Source organism: Coregonus clupeaformis, unplaced genomic scaffold (assembly GCF_020615455.1).
Source record: "Coregonus clupeaformis isolate EN_2021a unplaced genomic scaffold, ASM2061545v1 scaf0325, whole genome shotgun sequence".
Lineage (NCBI taxonomy): Eukaryota > Metazoa > Chordata > Actinopteri > Salmoniformes > Salmonidae > Coregonus > Coregonus clupeaformis.
The window spans coordinates 236,822-260,121 of NW_025533780.1; the positions used below are offsets into that span (position 1 = coordinate 236,822).

The 23,300-nt window shown below is 44.5% G+C and overlaps 1 protein-coding gene across 1 annotated transcript in view; it reads left to right on the top strand.

The window, feature by feature from the left end:
* The window catches only part of LOC121562517 (pleckstrin homology domain-containing family A member 7), a 126,012-nt gene that overhangs the window by 70,533 nt on the left and 32,179 nt on the right, over positions 1-23,300 (top strand). The window contains exons 5-8 of the mRNA XM_045214847.1: positions 9,668-9,788; positions 12,107-12,211; positions 13,213-13,285; positions 13,717-13,817. Coding sequence (XP_045070782.1) covers positions 9,668-9,788; positions 12,107-12,211; positions 13,213-13,285; positions 13,717-13,817 — 400 coding nt within the window. The remainder of the gene's footprint in view (positions 1-9,667; positions 9,789-12,106; positions 12,212-13,212; positions 13,286-13,716; positions 13,818-23,300) is intronic.

The following is a 23,300-nucleotide window of genomic DNA, read 5'->3' on the forward strand; positions in this document are numbered from 1 at the left end:
GCCTTACGGCTGCTCCCAGTCCAATTTTTTGTGTGTATTTTGAAGGTATTATCTTAATTGAATTGATGGTAATGAGCCAACTATGGTTCACATTATGTCTTTGACTGTGGCCATGGCACGCCTGAAGCCATTCATCTGTCTGAAACGTCACAGTTGTTATGCTAATGATGGCTATTATTACCACCGTTTTTTAATTTTTTATCAGAGAGCGATATATAGAGTATTTTCTGCAGGTTATAGCTGTAGTCATGAAGTTGATTGTGTTGAACTGTGTGGGTGGTACGGTCATGGTGGAGACCCAGGTGGTGTGATGAGGTTGAATAGCATGGGACCTCATGCACAGATATGGTTTGACCTAGATGTACTGAAACTCTTTTTAGAACTGGATGGACTTCAGTGGATGACCATGTTTTTGGTAATATGCTTATCTTTAAGTTGTAGCGTTGTAGAGCTTGCTTGTAAGTGCCTCTAAAACATGTGAGATGACATGGCATGACATTCCTGACATACAGAGGAAGGATCTTAATTTGATCACTCTTTTGTTACTGAGAATTGTTCTGTTTTGTTGTTGTGAAAAGCAGATGAGCTTCACGATTTGCATAATTTCACTGAAAACCCACACTAACACACGGTTATATTAGCAGTATTGCACTTTTCATGTAGCCAACTTTTGGCCAGCTAATAGCCTAACCACCGATCAAGCAACATTATGGACTAAACATTCAAATCCTGTTGCTGCAGGATTGTTTTGTTGTGACAGTATAGGCCAAATTAAGATCCTACATCTGTACCATGACTTTCATGTTAATTATTCATGATAAATGGCCCTGATGTTATTACACTTTCATTATGATGTATTAGAACCATAGCAGGACCACATTTGAGTCCTTTATCTTTCTGTCATAAATGTGTATGACAGGTGTCACAACATAATTAGGTGGTGTTATGTAGGCTTTAGGATGCATAGCTCAATGTGTTAGTGTTGCAGAGAGGGTCGAGAGTGGTATCTGATCTCCACTGTCGCTGTGTTTGAAAGGTAATTTGTAGGAGTGACATGAAGCTCATTGGGATTCCTCTCTTCTCCACTCCTATATCCCTCATATGGTACTGTTGAGCCAGGGATTTGTACACCATCAGGGGGTTTGAAAGTTAAAGTGCCCTGCCTTGCATATTCCCTGCACTGTAGGGGCCACAGTAACTGCATTATTCTATTACTATATAATACCAGATCAAAGCTCAATAGACCAGCCAGGCTTAGAATAGCATCATACTTCCCACAAGAATATGTGACGAATCACATGTATTTAAATAGCATAATTAATGTCCTCTGTCCATTGTCATAGTTTACTGTTGATACATTTCATTATCATCAGTCCTTAAAATGTCATCATCAGATGCTCCCCCACTCCTAGTCTACCATAGACTTCTTTCCAGTACAGTAAAATCATGCAGCTATGACAGAGATCATAGATTTGAAAATGCTTGGATCATTATGGGAATATCACAGAGGCCCATCAAGCCCATCTCTCACAGGTAGGAGACAGGCAGTCTAATACTCTTGCAATGGCCTGATTGATGCCCCTCATTAGAGACTGTGTGTGTGGGACCTGAGTTACAGTCGGGGCTACTTTCACTGTACACACACACACACACACACACACACACACACACACACACACACACACACATCGTCACAGAAAAACACTGGGGGAGGTTATTATCCCACAGAGTTCACGGCCAACCAAGTGACACAACCTTGAACTCTCACCCCATGCCACCTGTTCAGTGGTACATCCCTGCCCCCACTGTATGCTGCTGGACTCTACCACTGAGTAGGGGGTGTATGGTAGGCTATAGAGTTTCTATCTCACAGCCAGTCTGTTAGGAGAAATATCACCCTCTTGGCATTCCTCTTTTTCCTCTTTAAAATGTATTGAATGCCTGTGGTGTGCAGGGGTAGAAGGAGCTAAAGTAGCAGGACTTATGAAGCCCCTTGACTCTCTGCTGGCTGCTATTTATACTACGGCCAACTTGTTTTCCCTTTCCCTTCTTCGTCCCCCCTGTGTATCTCTATCCCTTCCTCCCAGTCATACTTTAGTTGTGGAAATAGAGCATCGTAACAGCTGGGGTACTGATGCACCCAGGGAGAAGCATGTGTGTTATGCAGTGATGATGCCTTCGCCCTGGCGCCTTCGCCCTGGCCTGCATAGCCCAAACAGACAGCCAGGGCAGATTAATGTGGTTGGATGCTGTGGCAGCCAGGGTGTGGATGTCACCCATGCTGAGACCCAGATCTGGATGTGAAAGTAGGTTCCCTCTCCTGTATTCCCTCTGTGGTGTAGGATGGGTACAGGATGGACAGGCAGGCACATTTAGTGCTGACAGACTCAGTGACAGGGTCATAATAAATAAATAAATAAATATATATATATATATATATATATACAGTGCCTTCAGAAAGTATTCACACCCCTTGAACTTTTCCACATTTTGCTCTGTTAGTCTAAATTTAAAGGGGATTCAATTTAGATTTTTTTGTCACTGGCCTACACACCCCATAATGTCGAAGTCGAAATTATGTTTTTAGATTTTTTTTCAAATTAACAAAACATTTAAAGCTGAAATGTCTTGAGTCAATAAGTATTCAACGCCTTTGTTATGGCAAGCCTAAATAAGTTCAGGAGTAAAAAGGTGCTTAACAAGTCAGATAATAAGTTGCATGGACTCACTTGTGTGTTGAGTGTTTAACATGATTTTTTAATGACTACCTCGTCTTTGTACCCCACACATCCAATTATCTGTAAAGTCCCTCAGTCAAGCAGTGAATTTAAAACACAGATTCAACCACAAAGACCAGGGAGGTTTTCCAATGCCTCGCAAAGAAGAGCACCTATTGGTATATGGGTCAAAATAAAAAACGCAGACATTGAATATCCCTTTGCGTATGGTGAAGTTATTAATTACACTTTGGATGGTGTATCAATACACCCAGTCACTACAAAGATACAGGTGTCCTTCCTAACTCAGTTGCCAGAGAGGAAGGAAACCGCTCAGGAATTTCACCATGAGGCCAATGGTGACTTCAAAACAGTTACAGAGTTTAATTACTGTGATAGGAGAAAACTGAGGATGGATCAACAACATTGTAGTTACTCCACAATACTAACCTAATTGACAGAGTGAAAAGAAGGAAGCACGTATAGAATACAAATATTCTAAAACATGCATCCTGTTTGCAACAAGGCACTAAAGTAAGATTGCAAAAAAATGTGCAAAGCAATTAACATTTTGTTCTGTATACAATGTGTTACAGTTGAAGTCGGAAGTTTACATACACTTAGGTTGGAGTCATTAAAACTAGTTTTTCAACCACTCCACAAATTTCTTGATACAAACTAAAGTTTTGGCAAGTCGGTTAGGACATCTACTTTGTGCATGACACAAGTCATTTTTCCAACAATTGTTTACAGACAGATTATTTCACTTATAATTCACTGTATCACAATTCCAGTGGGTCAGAAGTTTACATACACTCAGTTGACTGTGCCTTTAAACAGCTTGGAAAATTCCAGAAAATGATGTTATGGCTTTAGAAGCTTTTGATAGGCTAATTGACATCAATTGGAGGTGTGAATGTATTTTAAGGCCTACCTTCAAACTCAGTGCCTCTTTGCTTTACATCATGGGAAAATCAAAAGAAATCAGCCAAGACCTCAGAAAAATAATTGTAGACCTCCACAAGTCTGGTTCATCCTTGGGAGCAATTTCCAAACGCCTGAAGGTACCACGTTCATCTGTACAAACAATAGTACGCAAGTATAAACACCATGCGACCATGCAGCCGTCATACCGCTCAGTAAGGAGACGCGTTCTGTCTCCTAGAGTGAACATACTTTGGTGCGAAAAGTGCAAATCAATCCCAGAACAACAGCAAAGGACCTTGTGAAGATGTTGGAGGAAACAGGTACAAAAGTATCTATATCCACAATAAAACGAGTCCTATATCGACATAATCCGAAAGGCCGCTCAGCAAGGAAGAAGCCACTGCTCCAAAGCCGCCACAAAAAAGCCAGACTACGGTGGACAAAGATCGTACTTTTAGGAGAAATGTCCTCTGGTCTGATTAAACAAAAATAGAACTGTTTGGCCATAATGACTATCGTTATGTTTGGAGGAAAAGGGGGGTGGCTTGCAAGCCGAAGAACAACATCCCAACCGTGAAGCACAGAGGTGGCAGCATCATGCTGTGGGGGTGCTTTGCTGCAGGAGGGACTGGTGCACTTCACAAAATAGATGGCATCATGAGGAAGGAAAATTATGTGGATATATTGAAGCAACATCTCAAGACATCAGTCAGGAAGTTAAAGCTTGGTCGCAAATGGGTCTTCCAAATGGACAATGACCCCAAGCATACTTCCAAAGTTGTGGCAAAATGGCTTAAGGACAACAAAGTCAAGGTATTGGAGTGGCCATCACAAAGCCCTGACCTCAATCCTATAGAAAGTTTGTGGGCAGAACTGAAAAAGCGTGTGAGGGCAAGGAGGCCTACAAACCTGACTCAGTTACACCAGCTCTGTCAGGAGGAATGGGCCAAAATTCACCCAACTTATTGTGGGAAGCTTGTGGAAGGCTACCCGAAATATTTGGGAATGTGATGAAATAAATAAAAGCTGAAATAAATCATTCTCTCTACTATTATTCTGACATTACACATTCTTAAAATGAAGTGGTGATCCTAACTGACCTAAAACAGGGAATTTTTACGAGGATTAAATGTCAGGAATTTTAAATGTATTTGGCTAAGGTGTATGTAAACTTCCGACTTCAACTGAATGTTTGGGGCAAATCTAATGCAACAGATTACTGAGTACCACTCTCCATATTTTCAAGCATAGTGATGGCTGCATCATGTTATGTGTATGCTTGTAATCATTAAGGACTGGGGAGTTTTTCTGGAGAAAAAAATAAACAGAATGGAGCTAAACACAGGTAAAATCCTAGAGGAAAACGTTGTTCAGTCTGCTTTCCACCAGACACTGGGAGATTAATTCACCTTTCAGCAGGACAATAACCTAAAATACAAGGCCAAATCTACACTGGAGTTGCTTAACAAGAAGACAGTGAATGTTCCTGAGTGGCCGAGTTACAGTTTTTACTTAAATCTATAATTCTGGGGTATTGTGAGTAGATGAGTGAGAAAGAAAATATATTTTGAGTTCAGGCTGTAACACAACAAAATGTGGAATAAGTGAAGGGGTATGAATACTTTCTGAAGGCACATATATATACACACATATATATATATATATATATATACAGTACCAGTCAAAAGTTTGGACACACCTACTCATTCAAGGGTTTTTCTTTATTTTTAGTACTTTCTACATTGTAGAATAATAGTGAAGACATCAGATTTATGAAATAACACATATGGAATGATGTAGTAACCAAAAAAGTGTTAAACAAATGAAAATATATTTTATATTTGAGACTCTTCAAAGTAGCCACCGTTTGCCTTGATGACAGCTTTGCACACTCTTGGCACTCTCTCAACAAGCTTCACCTGGAATGCTTTTCCAACAGTTCCCACATATGCTGAGCACTTGTTGGCTGCTTTTCCTTCACTCTGCGGTCCGACTCATCCCAAACCATCTCAATTGGGTTGAGGTCAGGTGATTGTGGAGGCCAGGTCATCTGATGCAGCACCCAATCACTCTCCTTCTTGGTCAAATGGCCCTTACACAGCCTGGAGGTGTGTTGGGTCATTGTCCTGTTGAAAAACAAATGATAGTCCCACTAAGCCCAAACCAGATGGGATGGCGTATCGCTGCAGAATGCTGTGGTAGCCATGCTGGCCCTAACAGTTTGTGAGCACCGATTGTCACCGTTATAGTCCAATTAATGTATTGTTTAGTGTTGTGTTATGTAGTGGCTTTGCTGGTATGCATCCCCAAAATCCCCACCAAGATTCACATGCTAAAATTGCCACTGCACTTATGTAATGATCGATTATCTTGGCAAAGGAGAAATTGTCACTAACAGGGATGGAAACAAATCTATGCACAACATTTGAGAGAAATCCGTTTTTTGTGAATATGGAACATTTCTGGGACCTTTTATTTGAGAGAGAGAGAGAGAGAGAGAGAGGCACCTCCTCTGACTACAATCATTTCTCATGTTCCCCTAAAGCAGAGTTATTACCCGGGGCCGGTTAGAGACTTTCAAGCTGACTGTAGGTCTATTATTTATGCAGAATGTTATGAAAATGAATAGTCGGCTAAAAAATACTATTTGTCATATAATGAAAGATGCCAGAGCACGAGGTGGGTGGCACTATCAAATCTATCAAATTAAACGTGTGGTTCCTTTGTGCTCTGTGGCTATCACAGAGGAGAGATCTGGGTTTGCTGTGGTCTGATCTCTGCGCTGCTGTATTCCTGCTCTGTAGCAGAACTGTTGCTGAGGCTGGGTTAAGACTGGACTGGACTTGGGCTGCAGCCTGCAGTGTTTGCTGGGAATAGGCTGCTGCTGTGGCCATTCCTCTCAGGTGGTAGGTAACCTATTTGGCCCCAGGCATGGATCGCTCCCTCTTTCTCTCTGATGTGAAATATTGCTAATTTCCTCCGCCACATCCCAGAGCAAATCTCCCAGGGAATGTTTCAAAAGACAGCAGAGGTAGACAGCATGAAAGCTGCAAATAAAACCGGCGAGGATCCCCTTGGTGCGGAGGGAAACGTACTGTAAAAATGTTGGATGGTATCCAGAGAGTTGGAACAGTTGTGTTTTAGTTCCATGGTCAGTCCCTCTCCTTTGGCTGTGCCCCCTTTTTTTCTGCCTGTTTTTATGCCCTGCCCCAGCCTGCCCTGGCCATAGACACATCCCAACACCTCTCCTCTTCCGAAGCTGCACAGGAACACGGCATGGCCGACAGGAAAAAACACTAGTTACAACATCTTTCATGCTCAGGCAGAACAATGCAGGGGTCCAGTGGATGTAGTGGTGGAGTGGGCGGTCAAGCACGGTTTCCTAGTATAAGCACACACTTACACTGAGGAAGAGCACTCTATTATGCCAGAGGAGGTACTTTTCAGAAATCCAATGTCTGTAATATATAACAATGAGGACAATAGGCCTATTCAGTTTAGTTCAATCTTCTTGAGTACTTGCTTTGAAGTGAACCTACAGCCACCGGCTCTCTAAACATCACAGCCTCTGCGTCTTTGGTTCCAGAGAGCAGTGAGTTCTGTGAGTGATGCCCAGCATGGACGGCTCCGTGTAGGCAGCACTTTCATGGCTGTCTGGGTGTCACAGAGGCATGAACCTCTGAGTGAAGTTTCCTATACACACAAACACACCACTGACATGGCAGGGACACATGGTCAATGGAGAGGACCTCAGCTTGCTCTCTAAGGCTTTACAGTGTGTCTGTGGTTAAGACTGCTACTGACAGACTACTAACATCATTCTATGACAGTCGCTATTATAGTAAAACTATGGCGGGGGTCATTTCAATAAAACTGTAACTGTGCCCTTAGCTAGTACCAAAATTACTCAGTCAATTAATCATAGGTAATACATGTCATTTGAAAATGTCAAAGTTCATCCCAAGCCCTGTGCATGTCAGTTTGAGGGTTTGAGTTTCAGGCATATCCTCTGCATAGTCTAATTAACAGACAGGCTGGTCTGTCAGTAAGACAGCTTCGATTTCAGCCCTAAGCAACTCTGATCCCACAGCCACCTCTTCTCCTGAACTCAGCACTCACTTTACACTATGTGCTATGAATAGGAAAGCACCACAAATAACCTAACAAGTGAAACGTGCCTGATAGGGATGTAAAACACTGGGCCTCCTAGTGGAGCTACTAGCAAGTCTGTCTCAACGGGCTGCAGACATTGTACCATCCTCACACAGACTTCTTGCTCATGAACCTACTGTAAATAGCTGACATATTAGGATGACCTTATCAAGAATGTTGTGTGAGCAGCACGCCCAGATAAACTGGCAGTAAAATGATTAGGCATAGCTACCTCTATGATGAATGATACACTCTCACAACCACCTGTTAACACAAACAGACCCATTTGTTCTTGACTTGATCACTCCTCAGCCTCCCAATGTCAGAGAGCATTTTGTCAGTTCATGGATTATTAAAGGACTATTGAACAAGGCTCTGGAGCCTCTACAGCTGGTAATTGAGTTATATTGACTTCAGGAGCAGTGAACCTATACAGTAACTTGTCTGAATCTGATATCAGGAGATGGGAGGAGCTGTGTTATGCCTCAGTACTTCATTTGTAATTAATGTCATTATTTGTTTACCCAGCCCCTCGGGAATGCTATGTTTTTATCGAAGGGGCATGTTAATTAATTGTAGAAGGGCACATTAATTGAGAACTTTCCTCTGTTCTAATGAACCTCATTACAAAGAGAAAGCCCCTATGGCCTCCTTGGAACGTAGATTTCCCATAATCCCTCTTCCTGCTGAAGTTTCCATGCGGCTTCCCGTTATGCTCACTACAATCTGTGTAACAGTGTGACCTTGGTCATTGCCTGGGCATTCCATAACTGCCTCAGATTCCTGCTTTATCCTAAGGGAGCAACCACCTAGGTGCCCTTAAACTGTAATGGAATGTACTATGAGTAGCGGTACTTGAGGCCAAATATTGGGCGAGCCTGGTTACAGATGTAGGATCTTAATTTGAGGCAGTTTGCTACAGCAGGAAAAAAATCCTGCAGCAACAGGAAATGTGAATTATTATGTGGATTATAATTAATGGAAATTTTTTGTAGTGGTTGATACATTTTCGGTTAGGGCAAATTAAGTCTGACATTTTAAAGTGGAAATTACACAAACTTTAGAAGCCTTTTTAAACCTCGAATACACTATACGTTTGCATTTCCTGCTCGGAAGGAAAATTCTCAGCAACAAAAGAGAGATCAAATTAAGATACTACATCTGTAGATAAGAGAAGCTGGTTGATTTTCATGTCATGCCAGTGAACTGGAGCGGATTGTATTTCTTACAAAAACAGTTCCTGGCTGTAACAATGTGATGATGTCATGAGGAAATGTGAGGTGTCATTTGGAAAGCATGGTTGTTCTCTGCTGAGTGAGTGTGTTATCTAATGGATGTAAATATTAAGACGTTTTTGTCTGGAGGTCAGGACACCCTGTGTGTTTGTGTGTGTGCGAGTGCATGCGTGGGGGGGGGGTTGTGTATGTGTGTGTGTGAGAGAGAGAGAGAAGGAAAAGCGAGAAAGAGAGAGAGTGGATATTTGATCATGAGGAAGCTCATCTGGGGTAGCTCTGGTATCTCTGCTCTGGGTCTTTGTGTTGGAGGTTATGTGGATGTGGAAAAGCTCTTGGTCGTATTACAAGTCATCTTATGAAACAAGACATGCCAGCCCCAGGGACAGTGTCAGACAAAGTGTTACTTGAGTGGCTGCTACAAAAAGGTCCTGCCTGTTAAGATAGCTGCAATTTCATTGGCTGTGACAGGTCGTGTGGCAGGAAGTTGTCATTTCCTCTCTGAGAGCCCAGCACTTAACTGAACCCTGGCTTCCTGTACGGCAGATCCACTACAGAGGAATGGTGGTGGTGGTGAGATACTAGCATGACCACTCATGTCTATGTCATTGATTTCCTTCTTTGCTGCCTCCACTGCAGGACAGAGTCCCGGGGCATGTCCAAGCCACCGCCACCACCCAGTCAGAGGCCCCCCAGTATGGTCAGCCAGACTTCCAAGGCTGTGACCTCATCAACAGTGGACACCACCTCAGGGTCAAAGGTGAGAAAACGGCTCTCTTTTATGAGCAAGCATTGTTTACTCAGTGTGTTTCATTTGTTTGGGTCTATTCCACAACAGTGTTGCAGCAATTAGGTCCAGTGATTGCAGTGTAAAGCGTTTGAATTTATATTGTTTCTAAGGGTACTGGGAGACTGTTAATGATCATGCTGGAGAATTGGTTTCATCTCCTCCAGAACACTCTCTCTCATTTTGATTAATGGCTGGAGACTGTAATAGGTTACTGATTTTCTTCAAGCCCAGTGGAACTCAATTAAACCTCCACAGTGGTTGGCCATGGGTTCACTGTGTGCATACTGTGCATATAAAAGGTAAAGGGTTTAGTAAAGGAACAGTATTAGACGATGAAACGGCAGCTATTGGATGTTTTGAAGGCACAGGTGTGGAAGTGACACTCCGTAGAATGGCCTTGTCCCCTTCTTATAAGGATCATACTTCCACAGAGGGCAGATGAGGGCAGTGAGGGTGTCTTCCAGACCCTGTGGTCTCTCCTCTGCCACTGACATGGCTGTGGTCTATCTTCAGGACATTGGCAGTCCAGTACTCACATGACACCCAGCAGCCCATCTGTAAAGTGATTTAGTGGCTCTTCCTTGGCCCTTCCCAGGCCACATACGCCTGACTGTCTCCAGCTTCCAGAAAAAGCCTGCCAGCCTCCTCTCCCTTCTCCCCCTGTGGCCCAGCTCTCCCAGGCTGAGAGGGGTGGCCATGCTGGGTGGCATGACATGGCTATCTGCCAACTCACTATCGCCTCTCCAGTCTGACTGACTGGTGTTGACATTAGTGAGTGTAGAAACAGCACACGCCTGCCTGCCTGGCTGGCTGTAAAATGACCTCCTGGCTGTCTCAGTAATGCTTCAGGCGTGTGAGCGAGAGACAGCATTGTGTCAGCATCATATGAGCTGTCTCAAACCGATCAATCCTGCCAGAACCCACATGTCCAGTCAACCTATCAACACAATCACAGTACCACAACACTCTTCAGCTACACACAGCTCCCAAACACATGCACTGACTTTGACTGGGACCCTAAGCACTGCACTAGGCATATAAGTATTCTTATAGAACAGTGCCTCTTCAGTTGTGAAAGTACCTCTAAGGTTGTTGTACCTGTGTTAGAAGCAGCACTTCATCAGACCTCATGTCAACGTGTTGTCTGCTATCAGAGATGCCAGTCATTTCAAGCAGAGTGGCAGGCAGGGCATGATTGATGACCACTTACTCATTCTCAGTGATAAGTAGAGTATAGATTTGCTTTAACATTCACTGTCTATCGATGTATACTATAAGGGGAACGTTGAGTTTCCAACCACAGTACAGTGAATATGTGACTACACAATGCTTTCTAATATCTGCTCAACTTAAATGAGGCTGTGCTCTTGATGGCTCTCCTGACAAACATGGTGTAGATTTCCCAGTGCTCTGCATGCTTAGCTGGCCATACAGTAGCTTCTGTAATTAGTGCATGTTTTTGCCAGCTGTGGAGGAGGAAACAGCAAATGGAAGCCTGACTCAACTGTTGCTAGGATGCAATCTGATTTGGCTTAGTTGAGCATTCATCTAAAATCATCTGTGAGATTCAGAGAAGGGAGAAAACCAGTGGGCCTTGAAAGTGTGCCTCATCAAATCGTAATGTATGATTATAATACTGTATTCCCATTTGGGTGAAGTGTGCTTGTTTGTCATACGATGTGCTGAAATTAGAAGGTTAAAGCTAAATCAAAGAAGAAAAAGATAAATAAACACGAAGGAGAAAGTTGATCAAATTATATGTTTAAAAAATAACTAACTTCAAACATTTGTGGGCCCCAGTCTCAAAATCGAAATGGTGTTCTTAACCTTAATCTGAACATCAAACATACAGTAACGCCTAATGATCTCTTTATAATAATAATAATAATATGCCATTTAGCAGACGCTTTTATCCAAAGCGACTTACAGTCATGTGTGCATACATTTTTACGTATAGGTGGTCCCGGGGATCGAACCCACTACCCTGGCGTTACAAGCGCCATGCTCTACCAATTGAGCTACAGAGGACCATCTTTAAACATGGGACACAATGGTCATATTGTTTTCAAATCAAATCAAATTTTATTTGTCACATACACGTGTTTAGCAGTGTAGCGAAATGCTTGTACATGCTCCTGTTTCCCAGCTCCTGTTCCTACTGGTTGTGTCTGTAATACCGCATTTCTTTCACACAGCTCCTTACCATTGAGCCCCCTGGGCAGCTAATAGCAGCTGGTGTTTAAAGGAAACCCTGTTCATAACCAACATGTTTATTTTGCCAGCCGCAGGGCTCCAGGAGTAGTGGCAAGGTACACAGCTTCGGCAAGAGGGACCACGCCATCAAGAGGAACCCCAATATCCCTGTGGTGGTCAGGGGATGGCTCTACAAACAGGTGAGCCCTCCACATCACCCCATCTCAGTCACTGTAGCTACTGGATGGTTCAGCGTAATCTCTGTAGTTATGGCTAAGAGTACAACTCAATCACTGTAGCTATAGCTAAGGGCAGTGTGTTGGGGTCTTATGGTAAACTGTCCTCCACTCTAACGGGAGCACACATAAATCTCAGGTCAATATTACATCTCTGTCATGTTATGTCATGTCATTTACAGTGGCCTTTCACTTAATGCATAATTCAGGATAGGTAATGATGAGAGTCCACGTCTATGAGAATGTACTACAGTATTAATGACTGTGACCTTGTGGACTCTAGCTGAGTAAACAGGGAACGACAGTCATCATTTGTCATTATGGATCTCTATTTACCTAGAGGATGGAGGGACGGAGGGAGCATGAGAGAGATGTCTCTTTAGGGGTGAGGTATTAGAGGACGACACCCAGGGTGATTATCTCCTGTTGACTGATGCCCCCTGGCACGGCTGGCACAGGGGTGTAACACCCCTGAGGCAGGCCAGAGGGGATGAGACTTAAGACCCTGACATGGTAACACGCCATCGACTCATAAGGAGTGTTTAGACAGACAGACAGTGGAATGATGGTTGCAGAACACTGTCGATGTGCCCTTGAGCAAGGCACTTAATCCTAATTGCTCCTGTAAGTCGCTCTGGATAAGAGCGTCTGCTAAATGACTAAAATGTAAATGTAGAACACTAATGAATCCTTCATAACAGGATTCTGATTAGGGAGAGTTAGTTAGACCTATTGGAGCTCCTATCATGAAATGAACACTGTTCTGTTCAGGGGGAACACTTTAATGGAATTCATTTACTGGCTGTTCTAATACAATGTATGACGTTTCTTGTGCTTTCCTTCTCCCTGTAAATGGGTACTTTAGCCTATATTCCCCAGCTATGGTTTTTAATTAAAATGTGCATTAGAATGTGATGTTGTATTGCTGAGAGGGCTTAAATTCCATGTTGTGTTTCCCTCTCCAGGACAGCTCTGGAATGAGACTGTGGAAGAGGAAGTGGTTTGTGTTGTCCGACTACTGCTTGTTTTATTACAAAGGTGAGTCACACAGGCACACCGGGCCAGGGTTTAATTGAGACTAATTAAAATAGTCCCAGGGTGAATTGATTTGGTTATGAAATCCGAGCCAGTCCTCTTAATTCCAAGTCGTCTGCTTCTTAGTGGAGCTAAACCTTTCAATCAGAGAGACATGACTGCAATTAGACAACGTTCTGTTCTGCCACAGGCTATTCTCTCTCCTCTTCTGTCTCTTTCTATCTCTATTTTCCTCTTTCTTTCACCTCTCCTCCATTCATCACACTGAGCTAGAGATAAGCCTCCTGTCCTGCTGCCTGCCACCACATGGGGAGCACAGCGGCTCCTTGAATCATGCTTGAATTAAGTCTCACCAATTACATTTCCTACAGTCACGAATCACCATGCCTTTGTGTGTGTGTGTGTGTGTGTGTGTGTGTGTGTGTGCCCTCTAGACAGCAGAGAGGAGACAGTCTTGGGGAGCATCCCTCTGCCCAGTTATGTCATCACCCCTGTGGAGCCTGATGACCACATCAGCCGCAAGTATGCCTTCAAGGTAAGTCTAGAGGGTAAGGGTGGGAACTAGCTAGTCACCAAAGGGAAAATACTATTACTAGCTACTCACAGTCCAACCAAGCTGCATGATTTCAGAACCAGACTAGACATATGAAGGAGGTTTTCAACTGTGAAGGAAATGCTAACTAACAGCCATTAGATAATGTTGCTACACCTTGGTTACAGAGTTAGACAGTCACATAGCCAGTGGCCTGTGTGGGCGAGCCAGACAAAGTGTGCAGTGCTCCCTCTGATTGGTGTCAGACTGGTGGGCTGTTATAACACTCCATTCTTACCACATCAGTCTGGATCCTTTCTTTAAAAGCACAGAGATTAATCAAAAAACCTATACAGTCTAGACCAAGTTGATTATGGCACCAGACTGGCTCTTCCTAATGTCTGCTTTGGCTTGGCCTGGCATGCTAGTTCGCTTTGACATGTGAGCTTTCAGTGTGGGCCCTTCATGCAAACCCAATGTCACGTCACACTTACCTGTACCTCTCATCTGCTATTTCATAACACACATGCACCAAACACTTAAGGCCTGTAGGTCTCAATAATGTACTCCAGTAGGTATCTTATCCTGGTCTGAGGTACAGCGTCTGTCTCTTTAAAGGTCTGTTTTGAAGCTGTGTTACTGTGCTGCTCTGCTCTCTGGCCCCTCCCCTGTCCTGTCAGTCAGTCAGCAGGCCCCAGTCATCACCAGTAGAGCTGTGGGATAGCAGCACTCTGTACCCCCACCACACTCCTCCCAGCCCCTCTCCTCTCCACACTCGTCCCAGCCCCTCTCCTCTCCACACTCCTCCCAGCCCCTCTCCTCTCCGCTCCTCTCAGCCCCTCTCCTCTCCGCTCCTCCCAGCCCCTCTCCTCTCCACACTCCTCCCAGCCCCTCTTCTCTCCACACTCCTCCCAGCCCCTCTTCTCTCCACACTTCTCCCAGCCCCTCTCCTCCAAGCCCCTCTCCTCTCCACACTCCTCCCAGCCCCCTCTCCTCCAAGCCCCTCTCCTCTCCACACTCCTCCCAGCCCCTCTCCTCCAAGCCCCTCTCCTCTCCACACTCCTCCCAGCCCCTCTCCTCTCCACACTCCTCCCAGCCCCTCTCCTCCAAGCCCCTCTCCTCTCCACACTCCTCCCAGCCCCTCTCCTCCAAGCCCCTCTCCTCTCCACACTCCTCCCAGCCCCTCTCCTCCCAGCCCCTCTCCTCCAAGCCCCTCTCCTCTCCACACTCCTCCATGCCCCTCTCCTCCCCACACTCCTCCCAGCCCCTCTCCTCCAAGCCCCTCTCCTCTCCACACTCCTCCCAGCCCCTCTCCTCCAAGCCCCTCTCCTCCCCACACTCCTCCAAGCCCCTCTCCTCTCCACACTCCTCCCAGCCCCTCTCCTCTCCTCTACACACTCCTCCCAGCCCCTCTCCTCTCCACACTCCTCCCAGCCCCTCTCCTCCAAGCCCCTCTGCTCTCCACACTCCTCCCAGCCCCTCTCCTCTCCACACTCCTCCTCTCTATTCTCCACACTCCTCCCAGCCCCTCTCCTCTCCTCTCCACACTCCTCCTCTCTCCTCTCCACACTCCTCCCAGCCCCTGTCCACTCCACACTCCTCCCCTCTCCTCCCAGCCCCTGTCCACTCCACACTCCTCCCAGCCCCTCTCCTCCAAGCCCCTCTCCTCTCCACACTCCTCCCAGCCCCTCTCCTCCAAGCCCCTCTCCTCTCCACACTCCTCCCAGCCCATTTCCTCTCCACACTTCTCTTCTTTCTCTGGGCCTACATGGGAACATCATTATCTCTCTACTCAGTATGGCTGTGGGGGAGTAAACTCAAACGTTCTGAATTCCTCTGCTGTTTGATTGTATCTGGTCCAGGGATGTTTCCTCTTGCAGACATACAGTAGAACATAGGAAACCAGTTTGTTTATGCCTTAACTATTAATGATGACATGCACCACATTGAATACGTTTACATACACACTCATAATTCGATATTAAACTGATTATGGCAGTAGACAGATTATGCAATAGTCAAGTAAATACCTTTCTCTATTTATCTTAATCGGCTTAAGGTCAAAATCGAAGTAAGCATACGCGATTAAAACACCTGGTTTTCTGAGCAATCTTTCGAATTAGTAACACTTAATCGGCGTTCCAGCAGTGTATTTGATCTGCGCGTGCTAGCACCAGCCCAGCGAGCCTCCCTCTTTAGCGCGAGTGAAGTGAGTTCGGAACAACTGAATGTATGCGTCTTAGAAGTAGTTTTCACATACAAACTTTATACAGTGGGGAAAAAAAGTATTTAGTCAGCCACCAATTGTGCAAGTTCTCCCACTTAAAAAGATGAGAGGCCTGTAATTTTCATCATAGGTACACGTCAACTATGACAGACAAATTGAGAAAAAAAATCCAGAAAATCACATTGTAGGATTTTTAATGAATTTATTTGCAAATTATGGTGGAAAATAAGAATTTGGTCACCTACAAACAAGCAAGATTTCTGGCTCTCACAGACCTGTAACTTCTTCTTTAAGAGGCTCCTCTGTCCTCCACTCGTTACCTGTATTAATGGCACCTGTTTGAACTTGTTATCAGTATAAAAGACACCTGTCCACAACCTCAAACAGTCACACTCCAAACTCCCACTATGGCCAAGACCAAAGAGCTGTCAAAGGACACCAGAAACAAAATTGTAGACCTGCACCAGGCTGGGAAGACTGAATCTGCAATAGGTAAGCAGCTTGGTTTTAAGAAATCAACTGGGAGCAATTATTAGGAAATGGAAGACGTACAAGACCACTGATAATCTCCCTCGATCTGGGGCTCCACGCAAGATCTCACCCCGTGGGGTCAAAATTATCACAAGAACGGTGAGCAATAATCCCAGAACCACACGGGGGGACCTAGTGAATTACCTGCAGAGAGCTGGGACCAAAGTAACAAAGCCTACCATCAGTAACACACTACGCCGCCAGGGACTCAAATCCTGCAGTGCCAGACGTGTCCCCCTGCTTAAGCCAGTACATGTCCAGGCCCGTCTGAAGTTTGCTAGAGTGCATTTGGATGATCCAGAAGAGGATTGGGAGAATGTCATATGGTCAGATGAAACCAAAATATAACTTTTTGGTAAAAACTCAACTTGTCGTGTTTGGAGGACAAAAAATGCTGAGTTGCATCCAAAGAACACCATACCTACTGTGAAGCATGGGGGTGGAAACATCATGCTTTGGGGCTGTTTTTCTGCAAAGGGACCAGGACGACTGATCCGTGTAAAGGAAAGAATGAATGGGGCCATGTATCGTGAGATTTTGAGTGAAAACCTCCTTCCATCAGCAAGGGCATTGAAGATGAAACGTGGCTGGGTCTTTCAGCATGACAATGATCCCAAACACACCGCCCGGGCAATGAAGGAGTGGCTTCGTAAGAAGCATATCAAGGTCCTGGAGTGGCCTAGCCAGTCTCCAGATCTCAACCCCATAGAAAATCTTTGGAGGGGAGTTGAAAGTCCGTGTTGCCCAGCGACAGCCCCAAAACATCACTGCTCTAGAGGAGATCTGCATGGAGGAATGGGCCAAAATACCAGCAACAGTGTGTGAAAACCTTGTGAAGACTTACAGAAAACGTTTGACCTGTGTCATTGCCAACAAAGGGTATATAACAAAGTATTGAGAAACTTTTGTTATTGACCAAATACTTATTTTCCACCATAATTTGCAAATAAATTCATTAAAAATCCTACAATGTGATTTTCTGGATTTTTCTTTCTCATTTTGTCTGTCATAGTTGACGTGTACCTATGATGAAAATTACAGGCCTCTCTCATCTTTTTAAGTGGGAGAACTTGCACAATTGGTGGCTGACTAAATACTTTTTCTCCCCACTGTATGTCTGAACTCAGAATCAAATATGCTTACCAAAAACAACATGGTCGCTGTGGTTGAACGTTTATTTTGATTGCTGATTTTCTGCATTTATCAGTGCCATCAGGTAGCCTGATTTCAGATGTGTCCATGTAAACAGGATTATTATGGAAATCGTTCTTCTTGCAAAGCACGTAAATGTTTTAATCAAACTATTATATTAATCTGACTATCCACAGTAATCACATTATTGTGTGCATGTAACCACACTCATTGTTTTATTGTTTCTCGCCTCAGTTGAAAGCAGGGTAAAGGATCCTCCCTGTGGGTAGTGGAGGGTAATAGAATATTTTCACATTTCAATCAGTATGTGTGACAGACAGAGTAGACAGTACGAATAGGTTTCTCTGCTGGGTCAGAGCCATGGTGTTGACAATAACCATCTCCATATCTTTCTCAGTGAGAGCAGAGGACCCTTTATGAAGAACAATACAGGGTGAATGTTTGATGTGCTAGTTTGACGGCATTCAATTGCAGTCCTTTCATATCTTTTGTGCTTGGCTTTTTGTTCCTCCTGGGTGTGTGTACTGTATGTGTGCGTGTGCGTGTGCGTGTGCGTGTGTGTGTGTGTGTGTGGTGCAGGTCTGGGTATTACCCCTGCAGCTCACATTACACACAATGGAATTTGTATAACGATTGTTGCCAGGGGAAAGATTAATTATACATTGAAGCTATTTTCTAGCGTCCTCTCTCTCTCTCTCTCTCTCTCTCTCTCTCTCTCTCTCTCTCTCTCTCTCTCTCTCTCTCTCTCTCTCTCTCTCTCTCTCGCTCTCTCTACCTGCCTCTCTCTTCCTGACTCTCTCTCTCTTTCTCTCTCTCCGTCCGCCTCTCTCTGCCCGGGGAGGGAATGTATATCATGGTTAGGTGAGAGGTTCCTGCTCTCAATACTGTTCTGCTAATTATCCAGCGCATGTATTTAAGAGGTCTCTGTTCCGCTCAGCTCTCTCTTCTCTCTCTCTCTCTCTTCCTGCCTCTCTCTTCCTGACACTCTCTCTTTTTCTCTTTCTCCGTCCGCCTCTCTCTGCCTGGGGAGGGAATGTATATCATGGTTAGGTGAGAGGTTCCTGCTCTCAATACTGTTCTGCTAATTATCCAGCGCATGTATTTAAGAGGTCTCTGTTCCGCTCATCTCTCTCTCTCTCTTCTCTCTCTCTCTCTCTCTCTCTCTCTCTCTCTCTCTCTCTCTCTCTCTCTAATGACATATTCCAGACCAGGATCTTTCATTAGAGATTGTCAAAGTTCAGTTAACTGCCTCAACAGAACGCATGAGGCACTAAAGACCAGAGTTTCCCATCCTAGCCTTACCTGAAAATCCAGTAGACCCCCAGCCTATGGCCAACTACGTTCTCTTCAGCCATTTGCTCTCTCCAGAGTGTGGTGTTGTGTTTGCTAGTGTGGGTCTGTATTTTAGTCTGCTTGCTGCTTCCTCCGGTTCTAACAACAACATCAATGTTAAGCTACACTGAACAAAAATATATGTTTTGCCCAAATTTGTTTACATCCCTGTTAGTGAGCATTTCTCCTTTGCCAAGATAATCCATCCACCTGACAGGTATCAAGAAGCTGATTAAACAGCTTGATCATTACACAGGTGCACCTTGTGCTGCTAAAAGGCCACCCTAAAATGTGCAGTTTTGTCACACAACACAATGCCACAGATGTCTCATGTTTTGAGGGTTACGTGCAATTGGCATGCTGACTGCAGGAATGTCAGAGAATGTAATATTTATTTCTCTACCGTAAGCAGCCTCCCAATGTCGTTTTAGAGAATTTGGCAGTACGTCCAACCGGCCTCACAACCGCAGACCGCGTGTATGGCATCGTGTGGGCGAGCGGTTCTCTGTCAACGTTGTGAACAGAGTGCCCCATGTTGGCGGTGGGGTTATGGTATGGGCAGGCATAATCTATGGACGACGAACAAAATGACATTTTATCGATGGCAATGTGAATGCACAGAGGTACCGTGACGAGATCCTGAGGCCCATTGTCGTGCCATTCATCTGCCACCATCACCTCATGTTTCAGCTTGATAATGCATGGCCCCATGTCGCAAGGATCTGTACACAATTCCTGGAAGCTGAAAATATCCCAGTTCTTCCATGGCCTGCATACTCACCAGATATTTCACCCATTGAGCAAGTTTGGGATGCTCTGGATCGACGTGTACGACAGCGTGCTCCAGTTCCCGCCAATATTCAGCAACTTCGCACAGCCATTGAAGAGGAGTGGGACAACATTCCACAGGCCACAATCAACAGCCTGATCAACTCTATGCGAAGGAGATGAGTTGTGCTGCATGAGCCAAATGGTGGTCACACCAGATACTGACTGGTTTTCTGATCCACGCCCCTACCTTTTTTAAAAGGTATCTGTGAGCAACAGATGCATATCTGTATTCCCAGTCATGTGAAATCCATAGATTAGGGCCTGACTAAATACTTTTTTTCCCCACTGTATGAACTGTAACTCAGGAAAATCTTTGGAATTGTTGCATGTTGCGTTTATATTTTTGTTCAGTATAATTCACTCTTTCTGATTAGATGACTAGCCAGCCGAGAACAGCAGAGAGACACTTGTTTTCTGGAGCCAGTCAATGACCTTTACCCTCCTGTTCTGTTTGCTCTTCTCACTGTGTTTATCTCTCGTGTGTTCCTATTGGTTGAATGGCCTCCTGTTGTGACTGTGTACTGGTGGAGCGAGCGCCGCTCCCCCCGGACAGCCGTCCAGAAACACGCTGGCGGGCCCCTCTTGCATGAATAGGTATTTTATTTTCCTTCATCCTCCTCAGAGGACCGTCAACTAGCTTCGTCATCCGTGCTCATAGTCTACTTTTCATTTGCCAAACCAATTGAAGAATGCACATTTAGATTAGATGATGATTTTTCCACATCAATCACGAATGGATGGACAATGCCAGTGCGTCTCCAAATATTCAGGTAGGCTAATTTCACAGAACGTTTGCCTTTGAAGCCAACCTTGGTTCTTGGTATAACTGTAACAAGTGTCAAATGAACTGTTGGATGACTTAAAGTTCATATGGAACCACCCATCAGTCAAAGCCTGATACACATCGGTTGTTGCGAAGGTTTAAACTCTGTAGCACTGGTATTTGGCCCTGCCTCCTCCATGTCAGTCATCAGGACACTGTCATCACCATGTGAACCTTGGGATAGCAGGGTCTCACACTGGGCTGGGCCATCCTCCTCTCATCCTCCTCCCAACCATCTCTTTTCCACACTCCTCTCCAGTTTCACTGCCTTTCTTTCTGTTGGCCTCATCACCATCGCATTCAACAAACATTCAGTCTATCTAGCCACGTCTAGCTATACCAGACTGTATATCAATGTTTCTGTTGTATTGTACAACCAGGCCATATCATTTAGTGCCATGGAACTTGCTCATTGATTAATATGTTTTGTAATGCATTTGTTTTGTAATGTATAGGACATTTACAGTATTAGGCAAGACTGCCTTCTCGTCTTGTGCACCACAGGCATGGAATAGTCTACAATCCATGCCTCATCTAGATATGTTAGTGCCACTGAATTATTATAATTTTTTGATGAGAGACTGTTACAGAGGAGTGTAAATGCTTTTTTTAGGCTGGATCATGTTGTTGAATTGTATTGTTGTGTTGTGTTTTAATTCTGGCCTCCCTTGAAAAAGAGACTCTGGGTCTCAATGGGCTTTTCCTGGTTAAATAAAGGTTAAATAAAAATAAATACAAATTTCGGAATGTTTTTTTTTTGATTGGTTTTTATTCGACTCATTGGCATGGTTTCTATTAGTGGAATAGGTCCTGGAAGTTAAAGTGTGATGTCTGTCTATCGGTTGATACTCTGCCCCAAAAGCTCTCTGGTTCTTAAAGTCAAGATCAGCCTGTCGATAACTCACACAGGTTCATTACCCAATGAATGCTTAAGACCAGACCCCCCTAATGTTATGTCAAGAGAGCCTTAAAATAGAGCCCTCAAGTCTTCCATGCTAAAGAGGGGAGAGAGCTGGGTAGTAGCAGAGGTTCCTCCATTTATACTTGCCTTAAAATCACACTATTTTTGTGAAAGAGGAACTGTGGAAAGTGAGTAGCTGTTCCGACACGAAACATCCCCACATTGTTGATGTGTGTGGTAGACTGCAGAGCTGGTGAGTGTGGATGTGGACCCTATGCCATGGGTCTGGGTCTGGCCTGTCCATTCAGCACTTTTCTCTGGGGGATTCAGTTGAGATCACGCTGGCACTATGCTGCTGGATAATACAGGACTCTGCAATCAAAACAGGCTTTGTTAACCCCGCAGCCAAGTAAGATCGCTACAGCTGATCACAAGATGCAGTACAATACTGAACAGAAACACGACATGATGGTGGATGCACCTGTTGGACACTAAAGAGAGGTTTTCAGTGATTTAGAATGGATGGCTGTTTATTTGTAAATGGAGGATGGATTCCTGCTAGACATAGGTTGCATTCCATATTGCATCCTAATTCCTATAGGGCTCTGGTCAAAAGCATTGCACTGTATAGGGAATAGGGTGCCATTTGGGATGCATTCTGAGACTGCAAGGCTGTACCCAGACTCAGAGTTATTATACATCAGGATAGATGGAAGGATATTGTACCAGATAGTACAGGAATGTACTACTTTGAAGAGTTGTGCAATAGTTGCAGGCAAAATGATGGTCTGGGACTATGCATGGACTAACATGCTGGGCAGTACTGGATGATACAGGTTGTATTGTAATAGGAAAGGCAGTAGGATGGTTTGGAGAGCAGAAAGCTGTATAAAGGTCTTAGCTGTGCTGGAGGACTGGGCAGTGTAGTAGTTTGGGGTGGAACTGTGCTGGGAAAATGCTGATCTGTGTTGTAATTGGACAGTAAGTTGTCAGTGGCAGCGTTGCCCCCCTATCAGGGCAGGATGGGGGAGATTAGGCATGCGTTGGGGCGTTGGGGTGGGTTTGCAGCCAGACAGGGGAACAGGGGGCCAGATTTACAGTAGGGGCCAGACAGGAGGGCAAGCCCATTACACTATAATGTAGAGACGGAGCTACTCTAGCCTGAAGCAACCAGGGACCAGGGTAAGGCTAATTATGAGGTTGCTCTTTGTGTGTGTGTGCTGTGTGTGTGTGTGTGTGTTGTGCTTGTCTCAGTGTGTGTTTGTACTGCGTATGTTTCTCGTGTGCATATGGGTGAGAGGTTGTGCTCTGTAACAATGCTATAGCTAGGCAAAGTGGGTACGCTATGTTGAGTTACTGTAACTTTGTATAAAATTAGTTTGTGCCCAAGGGTATTAATGAGGAATTTGCTGTGCATTGGGACTTGTGAAACACTTCAAATATACGGCATAAACTGGCTGCTTGTCTAACTTTAAAACCAATGCTTCTTCATGCGTGGCCTGTTGCATGAACAGCTTTAGTGTAGAGACAATGGTGCCTCTTGCTTTTGTTATTACTTTAGTAAGTTCTGGTGATGGCTTTGAGTCCCATTGTGAGCTAATATGCTAACCTGCTCTCTCTGAGTCTTCATTTTCAGAACGTACCCTTTGACCCCTCAACCCATCCATCCCCTCTCCCTTCTTTATTTTT